Source organism: Telopea speciosissima, chromosome 2 (genome assembly GCF_018873765.1).
Source record: "Telopea speciosissima isolate NSW1024214 ecotype Mountain lineage chromosome 2, Tspe_v1, whole genome shotgun sequence".
NCBI classification, from domain to species: domain Eukaryota; kingdom Viridiplantae; phylum Streptophyta; class Magnoliopsida; order Proteales; family Proteaceae; genus Telopea; species Telopea speciosissima.
In genome coordinates this window covers 3643159-3667769 of record NC_057917.1, presented here as the reverse complement: position 1 = coordinate 3667769, position 24611 = coordinate 3643159, and the positions used below count along the sequence as shown (strand labels likewise).

General features: G+C 39.8%; 1 protein-coding gene and 1 long non-coding RNA gene across 2 annotated transcripts in view; one reads left to right on the top strand and one right to left on the bottom strand.

Moving 5' to 3' along the window:
* Positions 1 to 24611, bottom strand: part of LOC122652232 (ADP-ribosylation factor GTPase-activating protein AGD7-like) — a 30037-nt gene that overhangs the window by 3646 nt on the left and 1780 nt on the right. The window contains exon 2 of the mRNA XM_043845918.1: positions 6358 to 6435. Within this exon, the coding sequence (XP_043701853.1) occupies positions 6358 to 6435 (78 nt within the window). The remainder of the gene's footprint in view (positions 1 to 6357; positions 6436 to 24611) is intronic.
* Positions 6476 to 17386, top strand: LOC122652233. The gene is made up of 3 exons (XR_006331571.1): positions 6476 to 6547; positions 15594 to 15595; positions 17327 to 17386. It is a non-coding gene; the product is annotated as an uncharacterized LOC122652233 (long non-coding RNA).

Genomic DNA, 24611 nt, shown 5'->3' with positions numbered 1-24611 from the left:
CTGGAACCGGCATGTATGGCTAGGGGGCCAAGACCCCAAGATGTCGCCCACAAAACCTGACCCAAAGGGTGACTGACCCTCATACTCATAAACAAAGGGTAAATGATGAAGAGTTAACCTACCCAAACTGACCATACCTAGTACAGTGACTATAGGCAAAACCGGTGCTCTTAGTGCCATATCCATACGATGGTGCATGCAACTACTCCCCATACATACCATTCTACTCCATACTCATGCCTTCGAGAGTGTCAGTCAAGCTCCTGACACTAATGTCCATGGACTCCATGCTATCCTCCTCGGGTGGTGGTATTGATCGGCGATGCAAACCTTTCGAGTACCCTGAACATGTGGGGGCACGTGCATTGTGGACCTCGTCCTACGTGGCATGAGTAAACTGATTCTCACTTGTGAAGTGCACCGGCTCCTGCTCCAACTGGCACTAGCACCTCTCGCACATCCCCCATCACCATCATCATCCCTAAGGGCCTCAAGCCAACAATCCTCACTACCAAACATGGACCTTAGGCCAACCATCTTCTCCTAAAAGCTCCACAATGCAATTTAGTTAGTGGCAAATCAAATAATGTCAAGCCTCACCATATCACCTTTGCAATTCTCCCTCAATAAAAAAGAGCATCCCAGTGCACAAGGCTCCTGCCATTGTAGGGTCTGGGAGGGGCAAATGTATGCAGCCTTACCCCCTGTTTCACAAGAGAGGTTGATTCCAAGTTTTGAACTTGCATTGCAATAGTGCAACTTTAACTGTTGCGCCAAGACTACACTTCTCCCTCAATAACTGTAACAAAAAAAAATCCATGGTAACAGACAAATGTAGTCACCTGTCTGGCCCACTGGACTACAACGCTAATAGTGATCTCTTCCCCATATCCTTAAGCATGAGGTCAATGCAATTGGCTGCATGTGGTGTCCAAATGAGGTGTATCCTGCTGCTGCACTGGTTCATCAATCTCTTCCCTCCCTTCTTAAAGTTTCTTTCGTTGTCCATTACCCCTTAGACAATGTTCTGGGGCCCTACCTCCTCCATAACTTCCTTCAACAACTTGTCTATATACATTGCATCCTTTTTGTCCTTGGATGCATCCACTGACTTTAGGAAGACAAGTCTTCCCATCACATTAGACCACAAAGTTGATGGTGGACTGTCTAGTAGGTCCAATCCAACCATCACACATCATAGTAACTTCATAGGTCTCCCCGCTTTTAATGTGTTGATGTACTCATCTAGTTCCTTTAATGTGTCAAAGACTTGAACGACATGGTCGATTGTGGATTCTTACATCCACCATTTTCTAAAGGAATAATCAAGCTCTTGGCTCGACATAGTTTGTTCTGTTCCATCAGTTAATAATTCGGCAGATACTGATGCAGACAATCTTTGCCCAAGAAAGGGGTTGTGAACTGAGATTGTCATGGACCTAATATTCGTTTGTGGGATTTAATTGTATGCTTTTGCCATTTCATATTGTGGTTGGGGAATGGCCTTTTCCCTATTAGGGGGTGTACCACTCACTGTATTCTTTTCTATAACCAATAATATCAGCTATTAATTATAAAAAGAATACAACTCTACCTTGACAAAAGCAAACTTTAAAAACCGAACTTGGAACTTCTTGATGAACCCAAAAATAAACCAGACAACTTAATACATTGGGTTCGCTTATGAGCCCACCCCAATTAATACACGGCTCAACAATTGAAAAGAATGGCAGAACTGTAAATATTTAGAGTTGCAAGGGGAATGGTAGGGTCGTTAATAACCAAATAGAGGAGGGTCACTTGATGGCTAAGGTAAAGACACGAGGGGAATTAGTATTTATTATATAGGGATAAACTTGGAAGTGAATAACAAGAAAGGGCAAGAGGTAATAAAAGTGAGAAGGAGGGGTATTTTGGAAAGTGAGGAAATGAAGTTAGAACTAGCATATCGTGGGGGAGGGGAAGTTATCTTCTAAAAAGAGAAAAAGGATAAGACAAAATTAATTATGACTAAAGGACAAAATAGAGTTAAAAGAGAACAGGAGGCTATTGAAGGAAAATAAAATGATAAAGTAGAGTAACAAAATCATGGGGAAGGAGACTATCGGCTTCAACCTCTAAACTCAAACCAGAAGCGGAAATATTAGATGGGTTTCGATGCTGAAAGTCAACCAAATCGAGTTGGATACTTGGATGAATTCGACATTCAAGAGGTAGGTTGCTGGTTTATTAATCTAATGGATCCAGTGCACTACCGAAGATTTCAGCAATCTGAAAATCTAAGAAAGAACCTGCAATAAGGGTTTAATGTCAAGAACAAATCAGAAAGATGAGGGGGGGAAAAGAAGGAAAGTGGAGTTGGTTCAGCCAAGTGGGTGGCTGACAGTAAACGCCAAACAGAATACGAGAGAGAGAAAAGGTGGGAGGGAGGATCGCACAATCCTCATAGGCTTCAACCAAAAAACCAATTTCATTTCATCATTCAACTCTACTCCCAAGATGGGAATTACAAGCATGTATAAAGAGACATAAAAGACTCCTAAAATTAAAAAGTAACTTTTAACTAGGAAACTGGAAAATAAATCTAATCTCCTACGTAACCTACCGAATTAAAAGTTAACATGATTATCCCAATAAAAGAACTAACTTTATAAAATCCTACTAGACTCAAAAAAATCAATTGGACCTGGTTCATCTCTGTCTGGATTCCCAAACAGGTTCGGACCGATCCATGGAAGCACTCTTGCATCAGTTTCCCTTCCCCCACCCCCCAGCCCCCCAAGACCAAAAGCGAAAAGGGGGAAAAAAAGGAAACAGAAAAGATAATGGGGTCTAATCCAACTTAGAATCCGACCCAATTTCATGCAAATCACAAATTTAACCTTTCAGCGCCAATAGAAATAAAATCAAGAACATTAATCAATAAATGTGGGCTCTGACTTAGCCAACCCACAAAAACATTAATGCCTCCCAACTAAGAAAACATGTGGATGCATTACATGGGCCCCACTGATGCACTTCCTTGGACCAAGCCAAACTTGTTTGAGAGCCCTGACCAACAACCGGGTCCAAAGTTAGTTCTGGTTCGGTAGGATATTAGTAATTTATTTATTTATTTACATCTATATTGTAATCTTTTATATTACTTTGAGTAGGCTAGGTAGTGGTAGAGTTCCCTGCCATTTTAATCTTAAGAGTTTGATTCCATTCCATTTTAATCTTAAGAGGTTGATTCCATTATAGCCCCCATCATGGGAGTAGATTGAAAAGAATACATTGAGTTGTTTTTGGTTGAAGCCTGCGTGGCTGCTTGTGCAATCTCCCTCTCCTTTCTATCTCTCTCTCTTTTATTCCCTCTTTACCCCCCTCTCCCTACAATTTGTTTTATTTCTTTTGAGTTTCTGAACTTCCTCAGACTATTACATCGTAACTAGGTAGATTTAGGGAGACTCAATATCTCTATTTCCTTCCTATTTCTTCTCCAAATTGTGGACTTGGGACTCCTTATCCAAGGCGAAGCTAGCCCTAGATTTTGGGTTGCTGGAACCATTCTGGATGATCATCTGAAATCCCATCGTGACCTGCAAATATCGTTCTTTCCAAACTTCAGAAACTGGTTTAATTAAATGCTCATCGGTTGGGAGTTCTTCTAGCTTGGGTTTGATAGGGTTAACAAGTACGAACCTGTTCTTAAATTCCTGTGAGATTTGGAGTCTTGATTGTGAGACTGGATCGAGTATATGGAATTCCACTGTTGCTGGTTGTGTTATGAGGTTGAAGACAACTCCCCTATCAACTTATTTAAACCACTTATTTCCCAATTGCCGTATATACCCTTTAGTTTCTAATTTATTCCACTCCTTTACTTCTTATTTATAATTCCAAAATTACCCCACATCTAATCATTTAATTCCAATTGAGTCCATTATTCCATGTCTCCTCTCTTATGGTCTTGAATTTCAAATTAATTACAAAATTAGCCATTGTTCTTTGTAATTGGATTTTTTCTCCTGGGCGGACCCGTAGTGACCCGGTTTAGGATTTCCAAACACCGGAATTACCATCACCCACGGCTTAGAAAGACATCCCACATGGACCCCACACTATCTATGAAATGCCAAATGAGGATCTGACTTTGAAAACCATTGCTCTATACCAAATTTGTAAAACTTTAAAGGCTGGAATCGATTCCTACCAGTTGCACTACTACTGTCCAAAACTGAAAGATCAGATTCACACCCATCAAAAGAAAAGATGGCTGAACCCTACGATACCTGTATAAGTAATACTGCCAGACATGTCATACCACAGGAAGTAGAATGTGTTTAATCTCCAAAACCATACCATTCTTTTTCCCTAGAAATTTCTTGGATAGCCTGAATTCTTATTTGGAGACAAACAACATAACTGTTACATGTCTATTTCTTTTTAACCTTGCACACTGTAGATTTTTGTAATAATACAGAACTAGGTAATGTAGTCCTAGATAGGTAGGAGACCTACTAGGAGCCAGATAACAGGATCAATAGCAAAAAGGGTTGCTGGTTCGAATGGACAGCACTAGGTTTTAGGTTAATTCTAGGGTTTTGGATGGGAATTTGGGAATGGGTCTTATATAGGTTTAATATGCAGGTCTAGGGGGTTATTATGGGATAAAAATAATTGGATTTGGTTAAGTTCGAAAATCTGCAGAATTAGGGTTAGGGTTTCGGGTTTTAGGTTTAAGGATCTAGGCTGAAAACTAGGGTTTAGATGGTCAGATGGGACTCAAATTGGGATCGAGTGTAGGAGGGAGAGGGAGGGATGTTTGCTGGAAGTTTGACACAGATCTGATGGTTGGAAGGTGAATGCTTGGGGATCAAGCTAAAATTCGAAGGAATAGTTGCAGGTTTAATGGAGGGAATGGAAGGCTGGCTGTAGTGATATAATTGGGTCGATGGGAAAGGACGGATTAGGTTAGAGGATGAAGAGGGGAAGGATATATGCAGGAAACTAAAATTACTTACTGGTTTGATCTCCTTCAAAGGCAGCAGTAGCAGCTTGAAGAAACTCGATTGAAGAAGAAGAAGAACCTCCCGGTACTGGACAGACGCAAAGAGTCATGAGAGTCCACTCACCCTTCACCTTGAGATCCACAAGGCAACACTCAACAGAGCAGGGCAGCAGCAATGGCAGCAAACAAAAGCTTTTCATTAATCAAATTCGTGTTCAAGGATTTGCCCCCTTACAACCTTATATAAAAGACTCAAAAATAGACTTCTACTCTAAAAAAGAAAGGCCTAACCCTATCCCTAACCTATTAGGTAACTTAAACTGACTAGGAAACTAAAATACTAAAGGAAATAGACTCAAAACATGGCTGGACTTATAGAGTCCTAATCCAACCCAACTTATATCATATGACCACTTAAGTTGTCACATGACCACTTAACCAAGTCACATGATCACTTAAATTGAACCAATTGGATGCAACCAATTTGAACCGGTTCAATTAAAAAACATAAAAATAAACTAAGTATTGGGCTAATCCCGTATGCAACCTATATACCCCTAGTTTAGGCTCATTAAAGTGGCCTATTACATAGAAAACCCTTGGGATCAAAAGCCTAACATTTATATATTCCAATCCTAGACTTATTCCTAATAAAAGAAGCCCAGTTTGGTGATAATTCTGCATCACTAGGCTTCTTAATGCCATGTTTTTTAATACATAGCACGTATACCAACATCGTTATGTTTCTATTTACGTCTGCATAATAAATATATCTACAAATTGTACATAATTGTTTTGTAAATATGTCAACATGCTTATAGCCCATTAGCATGTACACATTGGCCAAATTCTTGCATCCAAAGATTTAAAAATCGAATAAATCCAACTCCTAGACACATAGCTACAACCTATAGCAGCAATAAGTCTTCTATACTCAATGGTGGATAGAAACAAACAAAAACATGCGAGGATGGCAGCTAATCGTTTTCCTAAATTAATTGCAACTTTCTCCAACCAAAACCAATCAAACTTGTACAGAACTAAACAACAGGTGCTCACCTAGACACCAGTGACAAGTATGTAATAAGGATGGACTTTTTAACAACCTTGGAAAAGCTATAATCATAAATGATCATCACTAGCTTCTTTACTGCATTACAGATTGAATATAGGGTCAATGTTGAAGCTCAGACTGGACCAAGACCCAGGATAGAGGTTCATGCAATTTCAGAGACATCAATTATTCTTTTCGGCATAGTCACTAACTACATAGTTAGAAGGCATTTAAGGGTGCAGTGATTCTGGAGAAAAATAATATGACCTACCAAAGTGACAACGAAAAATGAAATGAAAAAGTCAAAAACCTTCGAAGTGAGCTCTTTTGTGCCAGCTTGAACCACATTAGCAGCAGATGCCGCAACCAGGGATAGCCTACCAAGACCCTACGACCAAAAAAAAAAAGACAAGAAATAAACTACAGAAAAATAGTTATTAAAGGAAACATTCAAACAAATCCTAGTGGACTAAAAGCCAATGTACCAAAGCAGTAAACATGTAGAAGGAAATAGAAAGATAATCATCATCTATGACAAACACTGCAGTTCCTGCAAGAAGTATCAAACCCTATTCCTGAAAACAAAGAGCAATGTGACATTAATTATCAAATCAACAAACTCAAGCATAAGTAAGTATGGATCCTTATAGGCGTCACTACGCCTAGTGAAGTGGATTGCTTCACTATGACTTATTTGCCCATACTTTTTATTCAAGTTGTCCAATATATTGACATGTTAATATTGGAATTTCAGAAACCCTCCCCGCAATCTAACACCATGAAACTAATCATCTTCTTCGTCTCCAGCAATATTGAAATTACAGAATTACCTATATACTGACAATTCAAGCAGATCAAGTACGTTCTGCCATGAGTCCCCATGGCCCCAAAAACAAGAGAGAGAAGAGAGGAGGGTTTATGCAGATCCACCCATCTGGCTTGATCTTCTCCCTTCCAGCTCATACCTCATAACCCAGTAGTCCACCTTCCTCTTCTCAGTTGATGTATCCGTGGGGAACTGAAAATGGTATGCCTGATGTAGACAGAGAGAAAGAAATTAAACTGATCCTTAAATAGAAGGGAAAATCAATTTGGGTTCTCTTTAATGGAGATTTCAAGACGTGGGTTTAATGGGTGTGGCTCTGTTGAAGGAATTCTGAAGGGGGTTTTAACTTTTAATGGGTTTGGTCCCACACAAGAGATCATGACAAATACAATCCTCTCCTTCCCCCACCTCTCTACTGTTGTCCCTCAATTTCTGTGTCCCTGTCCCAAACTCGCTACCAATGCTTGTTTCCTGCTAGGATATGCTGCTGGTTCTTTCTTCTCCAATTCTCCTTCATCCTCTTCTTCGTTCTCCTCTTCCTATTGCTCCTGCAAATTGAAATCGGACTGCATTTACGGGTACCAGTAGTTGTAAAAGTGAAACAACGAAAAAAAACCCCAAAGTAGTTCAACTTTACAATGTTGAATTGGATATGGATTAGAAATTCGAGATCAATATTGTCGCATCTACTGCCTCCCTCTTCTTCCTGATCCACTGGTTGGGGTAATTTCTTGTCCGTCACTTTCTCCCAGATTCCTATCGTGCTGCTTCTTAAAAAATATCTTGATTTCCTTCGCTAGCTAGCACAGAGCGTCTCTTCTACAGGGGCACATGGTTTTTCAAAGACTGCACCAGGTTCCCTCACTGCAAATGAAGATTCTGATTCGCTTCATGGGTGTTCCTGCAGGGAATAGATCTCTTCCCCCCACTCGAGCATTTCTTTGTTAGCTCATCTATAAAGCCATTCATCAATGTTCATTGTAAAATTTTTACCGGCAGCAGTTGATCGACATATTTGAGTTCCCAATCAAGCTCATCTTATCCCCTTTCATGCTTGCTTAGGATGTTTCCGATTTCGCTTCTCATGGAATAACTGAAATCTTGACCCAAAAAGGGAGTTTCGAAGGTAGCCAGGGAGGGGGTTGTTGCAGGAGTCGAAGCAGGGGGAGGGAAGGAGGGGGAGATAGAGAAAGAGAGAGGGAACCAGTGTAGGGTTTGATACCGTTTATTTGATTGTGAAATTACTATTCTAATCTTCAATATGTTGACTAACATGAATGAAATCATGGGCAAAAACGTTATACTGAAGCAATCGACTCCACTCTTCATAGTCCTGTGAAAGATTACCCAATAAATATTCATTCAGACATCATCTTCATCAGCCGTAGAAGCATGTTACAATCTTTAACAAGCACGTTAAATGCCTGGCTTGTTTTATCCCAACAGAACCTACAGAGAATGAATGAGGAAGTTCAACATATGTAACAGAAGAAATGTTGGATTTAACGTTCTTAGTTTTTCCTAATATCTCTCTCCAAATTCGACAAGTTAGAACAAATTATTGCACTACAACTAGCAAATGGAAATAGATTATTTATCTTTCAGTTTTACAACTTGGTATCAGAGGTCAATGAGTGTAATTTGCTAATGTAATACACATGTACAATGAGTTCATCAACTTATAAGAAAACACTCGAGGCTCTCTTTGGTATCATTTCTATTTGGGAAATTTATGTCTACCACCCTGTGTTTTCAAACAATTACGTCTACCACCCCTGGGATTTCCTCTATTTCATAAAGCTCCCCTGCATTTTGAAAGATTCCTACAAACATACCCCTACCATTAGATGAGAACAGTTAAGTGATGATGTCATTGCCCAAATATTAACTAAATACCCATAATACCCTTAATGAAGGTGCTTTTACATATTTACTCCCATTTGTTTGAAACACCATCGTCTCAAAAGGGAAAGCCGAACACTGAGCTCGCCATCCCCATCGCCGAACACAGAGATCTTCTCTCTCTCTCTCTCTCTCTCTCTCTCTCCCCGTCTTTGTGGTGTGTTGTAGAGGAGATTGAAGGAGAGACGGTAAAGAACGATCTCTACATAACGGTGCCCACATATTTACCATGGCTGTTTGGACGAATATATCAGACCAAAGGGGGATTTCATAAAATGGGAATGAATTATTTCAGAGTAGTTGAGATTCGAGACCTTTGCACATGCTTTTGCTACAAACGGGAAAGGTTTATCCATCCTGAATTAATCCATTATGTATTCAGATTTTTTCCTCAAAAGTTTACTTACAATTAAATACTCAAAGGTTTGATTTATCACACCACAGTCCCTGAAATGGTTGGTTCAGGTTTAGGGTTAGGTTTTTGGCATTTGAATCGATGATTAGCATTAGAGTTTGATAAAGTATCTGAAATTGGATTTCATATACGAACTAACCTTTCGATCTCCAACCTCTTGCGTTCTAATTTCTACTGCACACGTTCCATAATTACCAATTCGTCATTTTCTTGTTTCTCTTCATTTGCTTCTCCCACCACCAACCCCTCAGATTCAAATCCTTTCATTGACGATTACCTGGTCGAAGCCTTCTGTTGTATGCTCTGGTTGTTGTTGTTTTTGTTGTCATTGTCGTTGTGGTTTCTAGATTTGGATGATTTTTGAACTGAAGATTGAGAGTAAGGTCCAGAGTTGGAGTTGATCTCCAACAATCACTGTATTTATAAGGAAGGGATGGACAGAACAAAGAAGAAAGGAGAAGAGAAAAAATAGAAGAAGAGAGGAAGTCCTTAGAGATCCCTGCAACGTCCGCCAGAGCAGCAGGTGGTAGTTGGCACAATAATGAAAGGTCGTTGTAACAAGGGAAGGGTGGGGTGGGTTTATTAATATATAAGAAAGGGCAAAATTGTCATTCCCTTCCAAAACTAACAGAGTTAGTACTTGGGGGTATGGGCGTAATTTTTTGAAATCCTAGGGGTGGTAGACATAAATTTCCCTTTCTAGTTTTGTTTTTCTGACACAAAAATGTTTTTTCTGGTGTTTGGTATCATTTATGGACCCTAATTCTATTTAAACAACAACAACAAACTCAGCCTTATCCCAACATAATGGGGTCGGCTACATGGATCCAAACAAAATAAAGTAGGGGAACTGAGGCCAAACACAAAAGGGGAATGAAGAGATGGGAAAAGGAGGATGGGAAATGAGATGAGGAATGAAAAATGGAAAACAAAAGGCAGAATGAAACTTAGAGAAAAGAGGCACAATAATGCAAGAGTCGACCTTGGACCAAGGAAACCAGTGAGAGATCGATTGCAGCAGGATCGATACAATGAAAAGAACAAATTAAAACTCCAACTCTTTTTTTTTTTATTGCTACCTTTTGTTACATATGAAGAACATAAAAAGGATAAGAAGAAGAAAGGCATATAGAGATGATAGAAGAGAAGGGGGGTAGGGGAATGGCTCTCTCAGCCTGGGTTTCTCACCCACAGCTATCCCAGCTGTTGAAACATGGAAATTCTCCCATAATCGATGGCAAGCTTGGCCACAAATTCTATTCTCCAATTCTGTTTCTATTGCAAGAGGGGCTGCCCATTTAATGGAATAGGTCAGCTTACAAATTTAGAAACTTAAGAAATAGTAACTTCTAAAAGAAATAGCAACTACTAAAAATAGAAACCTAATGAAAATAGAAACTAGGCTTTATAGTTCAAGTCAACATGCAAGGAACAAAATGAGAAACTAGTAAATATAGTAACTACTAAAAAGAAAGAAACAAAATTAGAAACTAATAGATACCTAGACTTAAATAACTAAGAAACTATTACCAAAAAAAAAATGGTGGATTGTATCTGCTTGAAGATGGTTCTCCTCCTCCACCAACACCACCATCTCCACTTCATCAAAATTCATTAGTCTCTTCTAAACTTCAACAATGGCATAATCGATTAGGTCACCTTCCTTTAGGAACTTTATCCTATTTATTTTCAGCATTAGTTAAGCACTGTAATAAGCATGAATTTTTTTGTGACGCTTGTGTTCTGGTCAAATAGACTCGTTCAACTTATTCTATTTCTAATAAAAGAAGTATTTCTACTTTTGATATGGTTCATACTGATGTGTGGGGTCCTTGTCGGAAACCTTCTCTTTCTGGCCATCGTTGGTTTGTTTCTTTTATTGATTGTCACTCTAGGAGTACATGGGTGTATTTGATGCATAATGAAAGTGATGTTTTCATGTTTTCAGCATTTTCACAAGTTGGTTCAGACCCAATTCAATGTCACACTCAAAATTTTGAGGAGTGACAATGGCAAAGAGTATATGGAAGGTCAGTTCAAAAAATACCTTGCTGCCCATGGGATACTTCACGTCTTCACCAGACCAGTTGTGTTGATACACCTGCACATAATGGAGTGGCTGAAAGAAAAAATCGTCACCTCTTAGAGGTTGCCCGGGCTCTTAGGTTTGCTCGTAATGTTCCCCCCCCCCCAATATTGAGAGGGGGGGATGTTGTTCTTACTGCAGCTTACCTAATTAATAGGATGCCTACCCGAGTTCTTGATTCGCATACCCGTGCTGACCTTTTACATGGATCCTCCGCATTTGTAATTCCCCCAAAAGTTTTTGGCTGTATTTGTTATGTTCAGGATACTCGGTCCCCTGGTAAACTTGAGCCTCGTGGTCTTCGCTGCATTTTCTTGGGTTATTCTCCCTCCCAGAAGGGTTATAAACCCCCACCCGTCGTACGATAGTGAGTATGGATGTTATCTTTCATGAAACCCTTTCCTATTATCCCACTACACCTCTTCAGGGGGAGAATTCCAGCGAAGATGTATTGCCTCTTGGGGCCCCTCTTGAGGCTCCGGTGTATAACCAGACTTATAACCAGCCTGAACCTACTCCTCTTGTTCCTCACATACCATCTACCAGAGAGGATCCCACACAGGGGGAGACCTTGGATACTGGTAATGATGTTGTTCCTGTTCAGGGGGAGCTCACTCCAGTTCAAAAAACCATTGGAGAATTTCTGAGGAGAATAATGACTCCAATCTCAAAACATATTGGAGAGGATGTTCCAAATACAAGCAGCTTCCATCCACTGCAGCACCAGTACCCATTCAGTTGCCGACTCTGGATCTGAATCATCCTCCCACTCAAGGTAAAATTCTTCCCCCAAGTTACCTATTGCTCTTCGCAAAGGTACTAGGACTTTTACTCAGCATCCTATATCTCATGTTGTCTCACATAATTCCCCCTCTCCACCCTTTCGTGCTTTTGTTTCTTCTCTTTCTTCTGTTCGTATTCCCCAAAATTGGCAGGAAGCTCTTACAAATGGAGAGTAGAAGGCAGCAATGATGGAAGAAATGAGAGCCTTGCAAAAAAAATGATACATGGGATCTTGTGGTTCTTCCTCCAGGGAAAAGACCAGGTAGATGTAAATGGGTGTTTGTGGTGAAACATAAGGTTGATGGCACTGTGGATCGATATAAGGCACGATTGGTGACAAAGGGGTTCACTCAGACATATGGGATTGACTACCGAGAGACCTTTGCACCTGTTGCTAAACTAACCACTATCAGAGTGCTACTATCTTGTGCAATAAATCAGGGGTGGAATTTACAACAGTTGGATGTGAAGAATGCCTTCCTCCATGGAGAGCTTGAAGAGGAAGGTATATATGGACATTCCACCTGGGTTCTCATGTAACAAAACCAGCGGCAAGGTTTGTAAGTTGAATCGTGTTTTATATGGGCTAAAGCAATCACCTCATGCTTGGTTTGGAAGATTTGATAAGGCTATGGTTTCTGTGGGATATAAGCAAAGTAATGCCGACCATACTCTATTTATAAAAAGGAATGGTGAGAAAATAACCATTCTCATAGTCTAAGTTGATGATATTGTGGTGACTGGGAATGATGATGATGAGACCAATAAATTAAAGACTTTCCTTGGCTGTGAGTTTGAAATAAAGGATCTGGGAAAGCTAAAGTACTTTCTAGCGATAGAGGTTGCTCACTCTTCAAAGGGCGTCTTTCTTTCTCAAAGGAAGTATATCCTAAATCTATTATCTGAGACTGGGTTGTTAGGGTGTCACCCTTCGGATACACCTACGAAGTCTACTACAACACTCAAGGAAAAAGAGGATGAACCGCTTGACAAAGGTCGCTACCAGCGGCTGGTAGGAAAACTTATTTACCTCTTTCATACACGGCCAAACATAGCCATTGTCGTGAGTTTGGTAAGTCAGTTCATGCATGATCCTTATTCCTCTCATATGGATGTTGTTCTTCGTATTCTCCGGTATTTGAAGTCAGCGCCGGGAAAAGGAATTCTTTTAACTCCTCATGGCCATCTACGAGTTAAAGTGTATACTGATGCTGATTGGGCTGGATCTTCTTTTAGAAAGTCCATATCTAGTTATTGCTCCTTTGTAGGCGGAAATCTTATCACTTGGCGTAGCAAAAAACAAAACGTAGTGGCAAGGTCTAGAGCTAAAGCAGAGTTTCGTGCTATGGCACAAGGCATTTGTGAGCTATTATGGCTTAGAATTTTATTACAAGATCTTGGTGTTCCTACCCGTCTCCCTATGATGTTGTATTGTGACAACAAGGCTGCCATTAGCATTACTCACAATCCGGTTCAATATGATCGTACCAAGCATGTGGAGGTTGATAGACACTTTATCAAAGAGAAGCTGGAAGAAGGACTGATATGTGTTCCTTTTGTGAAGTTTGTTGATCAATTGGTTGATGTGTTCACTAAAGGGCTAAGTGGGAAAGTCTTTCATCCTCTTTTTAGTCAAGTTGGGCATGTTTGATATTTATGCTCCAACTTGAGGGGGAGTGTTAAAATATTGTATTAAGTGAACCGTGGGGGTATTTTTGTCTTTTTTGTTTTTTTCTACTATAACCGACTCTAATTAAATAGAGTCGGCTATGTGGGAGCAATTCTGTAATTTCTCTCTCCCTTCTTCTATTATAAATAAAGGGGCTTGGATGTTCATTAACACATCCAAGCATTGAGCTCTAATTCTCTCCTGTTAACAAGTATGTTATATAATTATATAAAATAAAAAGGAAGGCTTTTGTTATATATATATATATATATATTATAACACTATTATAAAGTAGGAATAATATAATACAACAACAACTCATCCTTATCCCAAATTAATAGGGTCGGCTACATGGATCCAAGCAAACAAAGTAGGTAAAACTGAGGTCTAGACAAAATAGGGGAATGCAGAGATGGGAAATGAGATGAGAAGTGAAAAATGGAAAGTGACAGATGAACAATAGAAAACAAAAAGAAAAGTGATAGATAAAAGTAAGAGGAAAGAGGCACAGCCCAGAAAGTCAGGAGAATCTGATGTAGATCCCACGACTGACCAGAAAAAGAAGAACCAAGGCCCATCGAACCATCTCCAGATGGACCAGATTGAGCCAGCCCAACAGATCTTCTAGAAGGGCCAAGAAAAAGAGGCCCAAACACTGTTAACGTGAACAATGTCACAAGCCACATTTGCCTTGTGAAGGGATATTTTTTAGAAGATTTTGTGGGCCCATCAAGTGGAGAAAGATTTTATCCTAATGCTGCCATAGTTTAGGTTCTATTTTCAGTTTTAGAAAGTATATTAGGTAGCTTCTAATTTCAGTTTGTTTCTATTTTAGTGACCTTCTTTGTTTTGTTCTAGAAGGCTGGATTATAAAGCCTTAGTAGCTTCTAATTTTTAGTACCTTCTATTTTAGTCAGGATTTAGTAGTTTCGATTTTCCTACTTTCTACTTTAGATTAGTTTCTATTTTATTGTAAGCTTGCCTAAGCTATTAATAGACATCACATTATAATGAAGGAACAGATTTGAGAATAGAATTTTCAGCCTATTAGCCATCAAATTATGGCAGATCCTCCTCGTTTCAACAGCTGAGATAGCTGTGGGTGAGAGACCCAGGCTGAGAGAGCCATCCCCCCTACCCCCTTCTTCTATCTTCTCTTTTCTCCTCTTTTATTACCCTGCCTGAGCTCCTTTAGTGCTGCTACCACTGATCTGTGACTGCAACAATTGCTGCTGCTTTCCCTTAGATCAACACAGGTGCTGAGAAGATCAATTGAAGACTGCTACTATTCTTCAGCATATACAGAACTATTGCTGTTGCTGCTGCACCCATTCGAGTGAGGCTGCTGTTGTTCCTGAGACTTGATTCCTGCTACAACATCAAGCCTGTGAACCTCCACTCTTCTAAACCTGCAGAGCTTTGGAACATCATCTCACACCATCATTCCCTCCATTCAATCCCCACTTCTACCTCATTCCATTGGCTGGAATTCTCCAAGAACACAAACCTTCTATTTTCATCCCACCTCCATAGCTTCACTTCCCTCAATCAGAGCTTCACCAAAATTGCAGCAAAGCCTCCCTTCAATAGGCTCTACACTCGATCCTACTTGGAGTCCAAGGGCAGTGCTGATTTTGCAATTTTTCTCCAAACCTTCTAATTTGGGGTTATCTTCATATCTCAACTTCTAGCCATCGGAATTGGCTAATAGTTGGAGTGCAGACCCTCTCCAACCTCATCTCCACTCTATATGAGTTTGGAGACTTTTTACAAGCTGGTTTGGCTTAATTTCCTAAACCTCCTAATTCTGCCTTTGTTTCTAATTTGATGTTCTGCCGCAACCTATCATCGATCCTACGGTAGAGTGGTTCTTAGCTGAACCTCTTCTACATTAGAATCTCAACTAAATGGGGCCTGCTACATGGATCCTTGCCCTCCAATAGGCTCTATCCGAGGTCATACAAGGTACAAGACCTATACTATGCATATCCTTCCTCACAACTTCTCCTATGGTCATTTTCGGCTTGCCCCATCTCTTTTCGCTACTTCAATCGAGATAATATCACTCCTCCTTACTGGGGCGTCTCTAGGCCTCCATTGAACATGACCATACCACCTCAAACAACCCTCTCTGAGCTTGTAATTGATCGGAGCAACTCCCAAGTCAGCTCTAATACGATCATTCCTTACTTTATCCTTCCTTGTTTTCCGCACATCCATCTTAACATCCTCATCTCTAATACATATACATAATATAGTATGGGGAAGAAAATCGTTGGAGGGGGAATCCCGTCACCTAGGAGTGTCAACCTGTCGGGCTCGGTCAGGCCTAACCAGGCTCCACCAATCTCAAGCCCTACACTGTGACCGACCGTTTAGCTATCGGGCCAGGCCTGGCCGGGCTCTGTTGGCCTCAGGCTATAATCAAGCTACTAGAATCGGGCCTTAACCGGGCTGTGGGCATGTTTACCACTAAACGGACCTTAACCGGGCTCTAAACGGTGCAGCCACAGATTCATCGAAATGCTTTTATTTTTCATGCAGATTTGTTTGCTTAACGAAGCAAGGAAACAAAACTATATTAATCTAAAATATTTTAGAACAGCAGCTTACAGAATCAAACAATCTTCAACATGATTCAAGTGATCTACTGATCTGAAACTCAATTGCTATACCCTTGGTATTTAGTAAAAAAAAAATACATTAGAGTAATTAATGTAATAACAAACCTTTCTTATAAAGTGAGATTTGTCAAAATGGACAGTCATTGTGAGATGGAGGGAGTTTTTTTTTTTCTTCCTAAGAACTTCTCATTGAAATGATTTATCTACATCTTCTCCGATTGGTATTTTTGAGATGGTTTTTCTTCGTGTAAGACCCGATTGCTATACCCCTTTCCTTTTGAAATTGTTGATCTGGATTTGATGATGTGTCATGTGATGGGGTTGGAACTAAATATTCAACAGCAGCAGCAATTGTTCTTATGCATCTGCAATAGCTCTTCCATATGACTGCAATATCAATGGTGAATTGCATCTCATCTCTATTTACATCGATTACTGAATATCAAGGGACAGCACACGTACTTCACGTGAATCCTATCCTATCCTAACTGATTCTCATTCATTTTGGGGTTTCAGATGACTTGAATGTTTAGATTTATGGTGTAAAGGCAGAAATCAAATGGTAATTACAAACTATAGAGTGCATATTCAGAACCACACGTTTAAAGGGCCAGGTAGGTCGGGCTGTAACCGAGCGGGCTAGGTCGGGTCTGGAATCAGTCAGTCTGGTCAGGCGCCCGACGGGCTAGGACCCCACACTGAGACCGCCTGATTATTAAACGTGTTGGGCTTAACCAAGCAAGCTCGGTCGGTCCTGCCGGTCCAGGCATGGAATTAACACCCCTACCTCACCCACCAATTAAAATTATTTACACATAGGTAGTTACCAAACGGTTTTCATTCTATACTCTATCATAGTATTATATCTAATGGTTACCAAATGGATTCCATAAATGATTTTTTTTTACATAGGCCAGAAAAAAAAAACATAAATGAAACTAAAGAGAGCCTCAACTAAGCCAAATAATTCATAGGCCATTATATCTCTCATTTATTCATAAATACACCAGACGTTTGGAAAACAATCAGTGGTTCATATTCACTGCTAAACTTCCATGTTAATATCCACCAAACACGAGATTTGTCAGAACCCTTATCCAGTTTAATTCATGCTAATAACCCTTACCCAGTTTAATTCTTCCTAACTTTTATTTTCATAATATTTGCAATTTAATTTTCCCTTTTTATCCAGGACACAATCAAATGTATACTTATTGAAATGTAACTCCATGTTACACAAGAGAGAGAGAGAGAGAGAGAGAGAGAGAGAGAGAGAGAGATTGATTTTGTGTTAAGCAACTAACAGTCAAAAGTACCACTAAATTTGACTAGACTCGAGTCCTATTACAAACCAAAAAGTTAAGCCCCAAAAGCAAAAATATCCTGTGGGGCCCAAATAAGAGGAACCAAAAATAAACAAGATCAAAACCCAAATGCCCCAGATAACTTAATGTAGAAAACCTAGGACCTGTAACCAGTAACTTGAGAGAGAAGAAAAGATGAGGAAGAGGAGAGAACTGTTAAACTTATCAGTCTGCCTCATAATGCTTGTATTTATAATCTCAAATTACAATAGAAAGGGGAACTCCTAATCAGATTAGGAATTCCTAATCATGATAGGATTCCAAGTTACAATAGGAAAAGAACTAGAACTAACAACTCAAACTGAAACTAAGACTAACAACTCACAGTAGAATTAGGACTTGACATAATTAGAAACTAGGATTCCAACTAGGACTAGGAAAATAGAAGATACAAATATCAACCAAATCACTGTTCACGTGAACAGTGTCACATGAACAGTACTTCAACACTCCCCTTCAAGCTGGATTATACAAATAAGAAAAGAAAGAAGATCCAGCTTGAACTAAAAGGAAAAAAAAGAACTCCATAATAATGCAAACACTCCCCCTCAAGTTGGCGCATACAAGGTATCAATGCCCAACTTGAACAAAATGAGAAGAAACTAAGTTGCAGCAGAATCCAGCTTGACAGATGAATGTAGCTCCCAAATAAACCTTCAAGAACTTGAAATAATTGATCTTCAAAACCTGGACAGACATGATCAACAAACCGGGACTAGAATTTCTTCCAAAAAAAGGCAGCTTTTAACGATCTTCAATAGCTAACCAGTGATGAATCTCAGATTGTCATATTGACATAAAATTTTGAAGTTAAATAACTAGAGCAACAAGTAGCGGAAACGAGCTAAATTAGGCAGAGGAAAAACACCGTATCCCAACTGAAAGTCCTCAAATAGGCAACAACCAAATATCTTCAATACCCTTCAATGCTTCAATCTCCCCCTTACGGCAAACTCAACCCAATAACGAAGGATACCCAATGGCAATGGTGGAGAAAACTGATCTTCTATGTTTTGCACCAATGTTCCTGCAAGTTTTGCGTTCTGCAATGTCTGCAGGTGTATTGTACATAATCCCCCCCTCACGTGTAGTAGTACACGTGGACAAATAACGGAGATTATGTCAGAGATAGTGCAAAAGTATAAACTTCCAGAATTCTCCAAAGGTGCTATGGGTATGAAAAAAGGAAGGAATGGCAAAATTGTAATTTACTAGAAGTTTCCAAAGGCGTTACGGGTAAATACCAAAGGTATGGGATATGAAGGGAATTAGAATTATTGAAAGAGAACGGTGTTGAAAAAAAAGGATGGCATGGCTGTAAGTTGGTGGAAATTCACTTTTAAATATAATCCAAGCCAAAGGGCAAACTGGTAATAAACCAGAATTTTCAAGGGTCAATTGGGTAGATAAATAGGGGAATGGCAGAATTGTAATTTAAATGAAATCCATACATATATATATATATATGCATAAGCAAGGCCAAATTTAAGCGAGGAGTGGCAATCTGGTAATAAACCAGAATTTGCAAGGGGTCAATTTGGTAGTTAAAGAGGCAATGGAACATGATGGAAAAGAATTTAATTCCCTAGTAAAAAGGATAAACTAGGAATGGAATGTAAAAAATGGATTAAAGATAATAAGAGATAAAGATAAGGGTATTATTGGAACTCAAAATCTAAGGTTTTAAGAAACCAACTTACTAAGGTTGTCTTCAACCTTACGACAAAGAAGCCAGGGAAAGCTCGGCAGCTGAAACAAGGGGAGAAGAGGAATCAGCAGAAGTGGCAACTCCTCATGGTTCATGATCTCCTAGAACTAGCAGCACCATCTCCAACCTCAAGCCAAAAAACCACCCGAAAAAACGATGGCAGCACACCATAGAAACCCAATCTCACGATAGATCTGCAACTCCATTGACCAAACCTTTGAATCAAGAAGGAACATCTTCACAAACCAGTAACAGGGTAATCGATTCAGCAAACCCTAGTAGCAACTCTACACCAACAAGTTGCTACTGAATAATCAACATCAGCAGCAAATCGATTCAACCAGCAAAGAGAACCTGTTGACAGTCACGCCACCAGCAGGAAACCCCTATACCCCCCCCCCCATTGACTTAAGAGAAAAGGGGAAACAAAGAGGCGGAAACCAAAGGACCCCATTGATGAAGGTTGTCTTCAAACTTCGAACCAGCAGCCAACGGATCTGGTTCAGATATGGTAGATCGAAATGGATCGAGATGCAGCAGGTCTTCAAGTAACCTGGAATTTCAGCAAAGAAGGCCGTAGGCAGAACAGATCTTCAAAAAACAAGAGAAAGCCGTGTTGAGTCAAATAAATCTTCGGCAGTAGAACAGACACTGCTGCCAGAAAACCTCTGAACCTTAGGGCAGCAGCAGAAAATCATTACAGCCAAGGATCCTCTTCAACCTTGCAATTCCAGCATACAATGACTGCGGAAAATTAAAAAAAAATCGATAAAGATTAAATGAGCAGGAAACCCTAGTTCTTCTTTTCTTTTTATGAACTAGGGTTTCTCCATAAATTGGAGAACTTTGAAACGACTCTCAAAACTGCAAACTAGAAAAGAATCAATCATTGGTTACAACAGCTCAGATACCATGTAGAAAACCTAGAGCCTGTAACCAGTAACTTGAGAGAGAAGAAAAGATGAGGAAGAGGAGAGAACTGTTAAACTTATCAGTCTCCCTCATAATGCTTGTATTTATAATCTCAAATTACAATAGAAAGGGGAACTCCTTATCAGATTAGGAATTCCTAATCATGATAGGATTCCAAGTTACAATAGGAAAAGAACTAGAACTAACAACTCAAACTGAAACTAAAACTAACAACTCACAGTAGAATTAGGACTTGACATAATTAGAAACTAGGACTCCAACTAGGACTAGGAAAATAGAAGATACACATATCAACCAAATCACTGTTCACGTGAATAGTATCACATGAACAGTACTTCAACACTCCCCCTCAAGTTGGATTATACAAATAAGTAAAGAAAGAAGATCCAGCTTGAACTAAAAGGAAAAAAAAGACCTCCATAATAATGCAAACACTTGACTTTCCACCACAGTTGTATTTTCTTCAATTCTACGTAAGGCCGAGGAATACATCCATGCGATCCCAACCATAATCAAATCCTATCCATGGTTCCTGCTCTGCCTCAAATAGCAAGTCTAGCTGCATTTATGCACATTGGTACTCTACCGCAAGAAAGACGACATCAATCATCTTCCATTCTGATTACCAGAATTCTAATTGGCGTCCAATTCATCCACTCACAATTTCATCCTTACGTGTCTGATAGAAAGTTTGTTTTACTAGGCAAACAAAAACAACAACAACAAACTCAGCCTTATCCCAACTTAACGAGGTTGGCTACATGGATCCAAACAAAACAAAGTAGGGAAAATTGCGGTCTAAACAAGAACAAAAGGAATGAAGAGATGAGAAAAGAGGTATAGGGAATGAGATGAGAAACGAAAAATGGAAAATGACACATGAAAGATAGAGAATAAATAGAAACATAAAAGATGAAAAATGAAAGTAAGAGGAAAAAGGCACAGCCCAACAAGTCAGGATAATCTCAGCTAAATGGGGTCTGCTACATGGATCCTTGCCCTCCAATAGGCCCTATCCGAGGTCATACTTGGAACAAGACCTAAACTATGCATGCCCTTCCTCACAACTTCTCCTATGGTCATTTTAGGCCTGCCCCTAGTTCTTTTAGCTCCTTTAATCGGAATCATATCACTCTTCCTTATTGGGGCGTCCTAGGCCTCCATTGAATATGACCATACCACCTTAAAAGACTCTCATAACTTGTCATTGATTGGGGCAACTCCAAAGTCAGCTCTAATACGTTCATTACGTACTTTGTCTTTCCTAGTTTTTCCGCACATCCATCTTAACATTCTCATCTCTGCTACACATAGCTTCCCAATATGACACTTCTTAATTGCCCAACATTCTGCCCATACAACATAGCCAGACGTACAATAATCCTATAGAACTGCTTTAAAGGAATACGTCGGTAACATAGCACTCCAGACGCACCTCTCCACTTCATCCAACAACAACAACAACAACCATAACCTTATTCCAACTAAATGGGTGTAGCCGACCCTAAGAGGTTGTGACAGTAATAAAAAGAGTAAAAGGAAGTGAAAAGATAAAATAAAGTTACTAAAGGAAAAAGTCTAAGCAGTAGTCAAAGCAACACCCCATGAACATCCCCCTACAAGGGGTCGGCTACACGGGTCCTTGTCCTCCAAACAACTCTATCAGTGGTCATACTAGGGTCGAGCCCTGCTAACTGCATATCCTTTCTTACCACTTCTTCAATAGTCATTTTAAGCCTGCCCCTACCTCTTTTAGCTCCTTCAAACTGAATCTGGTCACTCCTCCTTACTAGTGCATCCATGAGTCTCCGTTGGACATGATCATACCACCTCCAGCGGTTCTCACGAAGCTTATCATAGATTGATGCAACTCCCAATTCGGTTCTAATATAATCATTCCTTATTTTATCCCTCCTGGTCTTGCCACACATCCTCATCTCCGCTACACTCATCTTATCTATATTACTCTTCTTAGCGGCCCAACATTCCGCCCCATATATCATCGCTGGTCTTATTACTGTCCTGTAGAATTTCCCCTTAAGCTTAATAGGCATGTGTTTATCACATAAAACTCCTGATGCACCTCTCCACTTCATCCATCCTACTTAAATTCTATGGGAAACATCATCCTCTATATCACCCTCTTTGTTAATGGTTGACCCCAGGTATCTAAAGTATTCACTTGGCGGTATCTCTTGCTCCTCAAGTTTCACCACTCCATCACTTCTCCTGGTTTGACTGAAGTTACACCATATATTTTGTCTTTATTCCGCTTAACTTAAAACCTCTTGATTCCAAGCATGATCTCCATAACTCTAGTTTCGTGTTAATCCCTTCCACTGTCTCGTCTATCAAAACAATATCATCAGCGAAAAGCATACACCAACGGACCTCCTCTTGGATATGCCTGGTTAAATCATCCATGATGACTGCAAACAACCAACTTCATCCATCCCACTTTAATTCTTTGTGAAACACCATCCTCTATGTCACCTTCTTTATTTATGATTGACCATAGATATCTAAAATGGTCGTTTTGCGGGATCTCTCTTTCCTCCAATCGCACCATGTCAGTATCCATCATAGTGTGACTAAAATTACACATCATTTATTTCATCTTCGTTCTACTACTCTTAAAGCCTCTTGCTTCCAAGGTTGATCTCCATAGCTCTAACTTAGCGCTTATCCCTTCTTTTGTCTCATCCACTAAAACGATATCATCGGCGAAGAGCATACACCACGGGACCTCATCTTAAATGTTCTTGGTTAGGTCCTCCATGATAAGCGCAAAAAAGATAAGGGTTTAAGGTTGATCCCTGATGTAACCCAATCGTAATTGGGAATTCCTTGCCCTGACTTCCCACAAATCTCACACTAATCATCACACCCTCATACATATCTTTAATTACATCCACATATTCACTCGACACCCCTTTCTTTGCTAAAACATGCCGGATTAAATCTCTAAGGACTCGGTCAAGGCTTTTTCCAGGTCAATAAAGACCATATGGAGGTCCTTCTTGCTATCTCTATATCTTTCTATTAGCCTCCTCAATAAGTAGATAGCTTCTGTCATGGATCTACCTAATATAAAGCCAAATTGGTTCACCGAGATATGAGTCTCTCTTCTCAAACGGGCTTCAATAACCTTCTCCCAAAGTTTCATAGTGCGACTCATTAGCTTTATGCTTCTATAGTTATTGCAGCTTTGGATATCTCCTTTATTTTTATAGATCGGGACTACAATGCTTCTCCACCATTCATCTGGCATCTTCCTTGTGTCCATAATCCTGTTGAACAAATTGGTTAGCCAATAGACCCCACAACTTCCTAGAATTTTCCACACTTCTATTGGGATCTCATATGGGCCTGGTATCTTGCCTGCTTTCATCTTTCTTAAGGCTTCTTTAACTTCCACCACGCAATCCTCTCTTACATATCTATGACGTGTGGTGTCTTGATGAGTAATGTAATCGTCCGGATCATTATTACTCACCCTTTCTCCTTTTAGTAGGCTACAAATATATTCTTCACATTGTCCTCATCTTTTACCAACAGTCTTCCATCATCACCCTTAATACCTCACTTGATCGAAGTCTCTACTCTTCCTTTCACTCATCTGAGCTATCTTATATATAACTTTTTTTCTTCTTTTATGTTTAAGTTGATATACAGAGCCTCATATTTCTTTGCCCTAGCCATCCCCACAATCTTCCTGGCTTCATTTCTAGCATCAATATATCTCTTTTTATCCTCTATTCCTCTGTTTTATTAGTCCTTTGCCATGTCTTAAAACAATCTTTCTTGATCTTGATGGCTGTTTAAACCTCCTCGTCCCACCACAAAGTCTCCCTCAGGGCCTGACGACTACCCTTCGCTTCCCCTAGCACAACTTTGGCAACCGTCTTAATACAAGTCATCATCTCATTCCAAATCGCATTGGTGTCTCCCCCTCAAAGTCCCACTTTCCTTGTTTGACCACGTTATCAGTAAATGTCCTTAGGGACTCCCCTTTTAATCTTCATCACCTTATCTTAAGGTACATAAGTTCCCTCCTTTTACGCTTTTGTGCCCTAAGGCATAAATCCATGACCAACAGTGTATGTTGGGTGGTTAAGTTCTCCGAAGGGATAACCTTACAGTCCTTACACACCAATTTGTATGCCCTTCTTGTTAGGAAGAAATCTATTTGGTTGGTATGGTTCCCACTTTTATAGGTAACTAAATGCTCCTCTCTTTTTTCAAAGAGAGTGT